Source organism: Babylonia areolata, chromosome 13, assembly GCF_041734735.1.
Source record: "Babylonia areolata isolate BAREFJ2019XMU chromosome 13, ASM4173473v1, whole genome shotgun sequence".
NCBI lineage: Eukaryota > Metazoa > Mollusca > Gastropoda > Neogastropoda > Buccinidae > Babylonia > Babylonia areolata.
Genome location: NC_134888.1, coordinates 36,262,039 through 36,269,538, shown reverse-complemented (window position 1 = coordinate 36,269,538; position 7,500 = coordinate 36,262,039). Strand labels below are relative to the sequence as shown.

The 7,500-nt window shown below is 53.2% G+C and overlaps 1 protein-coding gene across 1 annotated transcript in view; it reads right to left on the bottom strand.

Annotated features, from left to right (window-relative positions):
- Window positions 1–7,500, bottom strand: part of LOC143288914 (uncharacterized) — a 99,066-nt gene that overhangs the window by 1,838 nt on the left and 89,728 nt on the right. Inside the window, exon 5 of the mRNA XM_076597584.1 lies at window positions 6,060–6,302. Coding sequence (XP_076453699.1) covers window positions 6,060–6,302 — 243 coding nt within the window. The remainder of the gene's footprint in view (window positions 1–6,059; window positions 6,303–7,500) is intronic.

Here is a 7,500-nt window from a genome sequence, read left to right as displayed (position 1 = left end):
CTACCCCTTTCTCGCTCTGTTTTCTCAACTTCCTCTCCGTCTGTCTTCTCCCCCCCCCTCTCTATACACCCCTCCCCTCTTTTCTGCTTTCCCCCTTTCCCCCTGCCACAGCCTGTCTCCCTCTCTCCCTTCCTCACTGTCGAAGGAAAGACGATTGTCCCTATCCGTGCCCAGGGTAAGTCTTATCTGTCGATTATAATCAATGTGCAGTATAGTAGGCTATGTTTATAATTATATTCAAATAATGTTTCTTAATTCTTTCTGTTTTTACATTAAAAATATTAGTTATTACCTGCAGTGTGTAGATGTATGTATGAAACGGTGTATGTGATATTTTTTACATTTGTGTCTTCGTAATATTCGTAAAAGCTGTTGTTGACTTTTACAGTTATGGTCCCAATGTTGTTTACTTGTCTATGTTGTGATAATGCACCTGACCAAATTTCTCGAGTTGGAGATAATAAAGTTATTCTTATCTTATCTTATCTGCTGACCATGGAATACGCCTATTCCGCACCTCTCTTCCTCCCTGTGCTCTCCCTTCCACCCCCCTCCCCCCACCCCCCTATCTCCCTCTCTCCCTTCCTCACTGTCGAAGGTCTGACGATCGTCCCTATCCGTGTTCAGGGTTAATCACCGGTGGTTATCTGCTGACCACGGAATACGCCTGTTCCGGAACTCTCTTCCTCCCTTTTTCTCCCTGTGCTCTCCCTTCCACGCCCCCCCCCCATCTCCCTCTCTCCCTCCCACCCCCTCCTCCCCAGGACTCGGCCCCCCCCACCCCCTTATTTCCCCACACACCCCTCACCATTAAAGGACAGACGATCTTCGTCTTTCTTGTCGACAGACATGTATTTAACTGCTGACGCTATGGTTCTGCTCCCTCCCCCCCCCCCCCCCCTTTTCTCTTTCCTCGCCTCCACCTCCTTGATTCACTTTCTCCCCCCACTCTCCCTCCACCCCCCCGCCACTCCCCCACTGAACACGCACAACATTTTCTCCCTGCAATCTCCCTTTCTTTATCTCCCTCTCTCCCTATGCTGATGCTATGTTATACCCTCCCCCCTTCTCTCTCTCTCCCCCTTTCTCCCCCCCTTCTCTCTCTCCCCTTCTCTCTCTCTCTCCCCTTCTCTCTCTCTCCCCTTCTCTCTCTCTCCCCCTTCTCTCTCTCCCCCTTCTCTCTCTCCCCCTTTCTCTCTCTCTCCCCCTTCTCTCCCCCTTCTCTCTGTCTCCCCCTTCTCTCTCTCTCCCCTTCTCTCTCTCTCCCTTCTCTCTCTCTCCCCCTTCTCTCTCTCTCCCCCTTCTCTCCCCCTTCTTTCTCTCTCCCCCTTCTCTCTCTCTCCCCCTTCTCTCTCTCCCCCTTCTCTCTCTCTCCCCCTTCTCTCTCTCTCCCCCTTCTCTCTCTCCCCCTTCTCTCTCTCTCCCCCTTCTCTCTCTCTCCCCCTTCTCTCTCTCCCCCCTTCTGTCTCTCCCAATTCTCTCTCTCCCCCTTCTCTCTCTCCCCCTTCTCTCTCTCCCCCCTTCTGTCTCTCCCAATTCTCTCTCTCCCCCTTCTCTCTCTCCCCCTTCTGTCTCTCCCCCCTTCTGTCTCTCCCAATTCTCTCTCTCCCCCTTCTCTCTCTCCCCCTTCTCTCTCTCCCCCCTTCTGTCTCTCCCAATTCTCTCTCTCCCCTTCTCTCTCTCCCCCTTCTCTCTCTCTCCCCCTTCTCTCTCTCCCCCTTCTCTCTCTCTACCCTTCTCTCTCTCTCTCCCCCTTCTCTCCCCCTTCTCTCTCTCTCCCCCTTCTCTCTCTCCCCTTTCTCTCTCTCTCCCCCTTCTCTCCCCCTTCTCTCTCTCTCCCCCTTCTCTCTCTCCCCCTTCTCTCTCTCTCCCCCTTCTCTCTCTCCCCCTTCTCTCTCTCTCCCCCTTCTCTCTCTCTCCCCCTTCTCTCCCCCTTCTCTCTCTCTCCCCCTTCTCTCTCTCCCCTTTCTCTCTCTCCCCCCTTCTGTCTCTCCCCCTTCTCTCTCTCCCCCTTCTCTCTCTCTCCCCCTTCTCTCTCTCTCCCCCTTCTCTCTCTCCCCCTTCTGTCTCTCCCCCTTCTCTCTCTCTCCCCCTTCTCTCTCTCCCCCTTCTCTCTCTCCCCCCTTCTGTCTCTCCCCCTTCTCTCTCTCCCCCTTCTCTCTCTCTCCCCCTTCTCTCTCTCCCCCCTTCTGTCTCTCCCCCTTCTCTCTCTCTCCCCCTTCTCTCTCTCCCCCTTCTCTCTCTCTCCCCCTTCTCTCCCCCTTCTCTCTCTCTCCCCCTTCTCTCTCTCTTCCCCCTTCTCACTCTCCCCCATCTCTCTCTCTCCCCTTCTCTCTCTCCCCCTTCTCTCTCTCTCTCCCTTATTCTCTCTCCCACCCTTCTCTCTCCTTCTCTCTCCCCCTTCTCTCTCTCTCCCCCTTCTCCTTCTCCCCCTTCTCTCTCTCTCCCCCTTCTGTATCTCCCCCCTTCTCTCTCTGTGTCCCTTATTCTCTCTCCCCCCCCTTCTCTCTCTCTCCCTCTTCTCTCTCTCTCTTCCCCCCTCTCTCTCTCCCCCTTCTCTCTCTCTCCCCCTTCTCTCTCTCCCCCCTTCTCTCTCTCTCTCCCTTATTCTCTCTCCCCCCCCTTCTCTCTCCCTCTTCTCTCTCCCCTTCTCTCTCTTCCCCTTCTCTCTCTCTCCCCCTTCTCTCTCTCACCCCCTTCTCTCTCTCCCCTTCTCTCCCTTCTCTCTCTCTTTCTCTCCCCCTTCTCTCTCTCTCCCCCTTCTCTCTCTCTCCCTTCTCTCTCTCTACCCCCTTCTCTCTCTCTTCCCCCTTCTCTCTCTCCCCCTTCTCTCTCTCTCTTCCCCCTTCTCCCTCTCCCCCTTCTCTCTCTCTCCCTCTTCTCTCTCCCCCTTCTTTCTCTCTCCCCCTTCTCTCTCTCAACCCCCTTCTCTCTCTCTCCCTTCTCTCTCTCTCCCCCTTCTCTCTCCCCTTCTCTCTCTCTCCCCCTTCTCTCTCTCCCTCTTCTCTCTCCCCCTTCTCTCTCTCTCCCCTTCTCTCTCTCCCCCTTCTCTCTCTCCCCCTTCTCTCTCTTCCTCCTTCTCTCCCCCTTCTCTCTCTCCCCCTTCTCTCTCTCTCCCCCTTCTCTCTCTTCCTCCTTCTCTCTCACCCCTTCTCTCTCTTCCCCTTCCTCTCTCTTCCCTTCTCTCTCTCCTTCTCTCTCTCTCCCCCTTCTCTCTCTCTCCCCCTTCTCTCTCTTCCTCCTTCTCTCTCACCCCCTTCTCTCTCTTCCCCCTTCTCTCTCTCACCCCCTTCTCTCTCTCACCCCTTCTCTCTCTCACCCCCTTCTCTCTCTCCCCCTTCTCTCTCTCTCCCCCTTCTCTCTCTTCCCCCTTCTCTCTCTCACCCCCTTCTCTCTCTCCCCCTTCTCTCCCTTCTCTCTCTCCTCTTTCTCTCCCCCTTCTCTCTCTCTCCCCCTTCTCTCTCTCTCCCTTCTCTCTCTCTACCCCCTTCTCTCTCTCTCTTCCCCCTTCTCTCTCTCCCCCTTCTCTCTCTCTCTTCCCCCTTCTCCCTCTCCCCCTTCTCTCTCTCTCCCTCTTCTCTCTCCCCCTTCTTTCTCTCTCCCCCTTCTCTCTCTCAACCCCCTTCTCTCTCTCTCCCTTCTCTCTCTCTCCCCCTTCTCTCTCCCCTTCTCTCTCTCTCCCCCTTCTCTCTCTCCCTCTTCTCTCTCCCCCTTCTCTCTCTCACCCCCTTCTCTCTCTCCCCCTTCTCTCTCTCTCCCCTTCTCTCTCTCCCCCTTCTCTCTCTCCCCCTTCTCTCTCTTCCTCCTTCTCTCTCCCCCTTCTCTCTCTCCCCCTTCTCTCTCTCTCCCCCTTCTCTCTCTTCCTCCTTCTCTCTCACCCCTTCTCTCTCTTCCCCTTCTCTCTCTCCCCCTTCTCTCTCTCTCCCTTCTCTCTCTTCCCCTTCTCTCTCTCTCCCTTCTCTCTCTCTCCCCCTTCTCTCTCTCTCCCCCTTCTCTCTCTTCCTCCTTCTCTCTCACCCCCTTCTCTCTCTTCCCCCTTCTCTCTCTCACCCCCTTCTCTCTCTCACCCCTTCTCTCTCTCACCCCCTTCTCTCTCTCCCCCTTCTCTCTCTCTCCCCCTTCTCTCTCTCTCCCTTCTCTCTCTCACCCCCCTTCTCTCTCTCTCTCTCTTCTCTCTCTCCCCCCCCTTCTCTCTCTCCTCCCCTCCACCAGCGGGATCCACTTTCTCTCTTTCTCACACACTCTCCCTTCTCACCTCCATCCCCCCCAACCCCCACCCCCACAATGCCCCCCCACACCCCCCAACTTCTCTCCACCAATGGACAGACGATCGTCACCGTCCTTGTCGACGGACATGTAGTAGCTGCTGATGCTATGTTACAACCCCAACCCCTCCCCCTCTCTCTCTCTCTCCCCTCCCCTCCACCACCTGGATCCACTTTATTCCCCACACGCTCTCCCACCTCCCACCTCCACCACTGACCCCTCACCCCCCCCCCATACCATTCCCCAACACCCCATAACTTCTCTCCATCAAAGGACCGACGAACGTCACTGTCCATGTCGACGGACATGTATAGATGCTGACGCTATGTTACACCCTCTCTCTCTCTCTCTCTCTCTCTTTGCTCAGTGATGCTAGACGTCTGGCTTTATCACGTCTATAGCTAACTTTCTTTACCTTACATAAATCCTTATATTCCTTCCGAGCTTTCACATAGGGTAATCGGTGCTTATCATCCTTGGTTTGTCTTAACATTGTTAACAATTGTCTGGCTTTGTGTCCTTTACAATGACCTGCGGCAAAAACATCTGAACTCTGAAGGTCAATCGTATGTTCACTTGATGAAGAATGGTTCTGTTTACAGTATTCGTAAACTATGCGTTTATATATTTAATGCCCTGAAGATACGACAGGAATTCTGTGACAACTATGATGAAAGTTAGAATTAATTTACAATGCACGAGAAGCACTTTTGTTCTGCAGGTTAAGTTAGTACGTATTTTACATTTTGTTGTGGTTGAGTGATCACCATATTGTGTACTTTTGACCTGTTTCTAGGGGCCGGAGGCCTGGAGATTAAAGTTTTGTTCTTGTTCTTGTTCTCTCTCTCTCTCTCTCTCTCTCTCTCTCCCACACACACTCTCCCCCCCCCCCGCACCTCCACCATCTCCCCTACCCCCTCTCTTTCTGTATCCCTTCCACCACCTGGGCCAATACTCAGGGAAACCATCTGGAGTCTGGAATCCTTCCAACTACCGTGATCAACTTTACCCCCCCCCACCCCCTCAACACTCTCCCTCCCCACCTCTACCGCCTCCCACCCCCCACCCCCACTCCCCACCCAAACAACTCCTCACCGTCACAGGACTGACGCTACGTTACACCCTCTCTCTCTCTCTCTCCCACACACACACACTCTCACCCCCGCACCTCCACCATCTCCCCTACCCCCTCTCTTTCTGTATCCCTTCCACCACCTGGGCCAATACTCAGGGAAACCATCTGGTATATGGAATCCTTCCAACTACCGTGATCAACTTTACCCCCCCCCCACCCCCCTCAACACTCTCCCTCCCCACCTCTACCGCCTCCCACCCACCACTCCCCACCCAACAACTCCTCACGGTCAAAGGACTGACGATCGTCACCGTCCTTGTGGAGGAACATGAAGTAGCTCCTGACGTTACGGTTCGCCTCTCACCTTCTCTCTCCCCTCCCCCCCCCCCCACCGCCTGGATCTACTCTCTCTCTCTCTCACCACACTGTCCATCCACCACCTCCACCACCGCTCTTCTCCCTTCCCACCCCTTCCCACCCCTACCCCCACACTCCCACCCCACCCCGAACAACTCCTCACAGACGATCGTCACTGTCCTTCTCGACGGACATGTATTTACCTGCTGACGCTCTGGTTCGCCTCTCTCTCCTCCCCCCCCCCCCCTCGCCTCCACCACCTTGACCAACTGCCCCGCCCACCCCCACCCCCAACCCCCACATCCTCCCTACCCACCTCCACCACCGCCCACACTCCCCCGTCCCCCCAACAACTCCTCACCGTCAAAGGACAGTCGATCGTCACCGTCCTTGTCCACGGACATGTAGTAGCTGCTGACGCCGATCTTTGCCTGCTGGGGGCTCATGCCCAGCAGCTGGGCGATGGTCTGCAGCTCCTGGCGCGACACGAAGCCGTCGTGGTCACGGTCCTCCAGCGAGAACCACTCCTCGGCTGCCTCCGCCGTCATGTCCGGGGTGGCTATGTCCAGCACGTACTCGGGGATGAAGTCGATCTGACCGTTACCTGCAGCACAGTGAGACACAGGTACGGGTATGGATACGGATACGGATACGTCTTTGTGGACGTGGATATGGACACGCATATGTACACGATTGCGTCTTTTGGGGGCATGGATATGACAACGGATACATATTTTGGTGAAGGATACGGATACGGATATGGATACGGGCAAGGATATGGATATGACAGCATCTTTTGTGTTTGTGAATATGGACATGGGTATGGAAACGGATACATCTTTGGGGTATGGATATGGATGTGGATACATATTTTGGGGATATGGATACGAAAACGGATATGGATTCGGATATGGATACATATTTGTGGATATGGATATGGATGCGGATATGGATACGACTGCATCTTTGGGGGGCTATGGCTATGGATGTGGATACAGATACATATTTTGGGGATTTGGATAAGTATATTGATGCATCTTTCGGGATATGGGTACGGATATGAATACGGGTACCTCTTTTGGGGGTATGGACATGGATACGGATGTGCCTTTGTGGATACGGATATGGATACGGATGAATATGTGGGGGGTATGGATACTGATACGGACACCTCGCTGGGAATATAAATATGGGCACGGATATAAATACAGGATGATACCTCTTTGGGGGTATGTTCACGGATACGGATATGGATACGGACAGCACTCGGCAGACTGGCCATAGATTTGCTCAAATGGCCTTGGAGACCAGTCGCCCCGTATCGCCCTTCTGCGTCGTGATTTCCATAGACAGAGAGCAATCAATGTTTCGAGACCCGTTTGGGGCGATTCGGGGCATATTGTCTTGACAGTGTACAAGATACCAGATAGTGTATTCCCCAAAGACCAATGCCACTCATGGAGGGGGTACTGTGAACAAATACATTCCTCCATAAATGACAAAGTCTTACTGTTGATGATGTGCGTCAGTAAATGATGAGTTTGTGAATAATTCACGAATAATGATAATGATGATGAATACATGACTATTACCCCGCGAAATTTAAATGCTTTTTCAAATGAATATCAAATCATACTCCTTATGACGCATATTGATAACTGATAAACGAGGATTTGAATAATTCACGAATGATAACGATGAATTCATAACCATTACACTGCGAAATTCAAACACTTTGTACAATATATATATCAAGCTGCTTGTTTTTTTTTTTTTTCTTCAAAAGTGAGTCTTGTTTTATA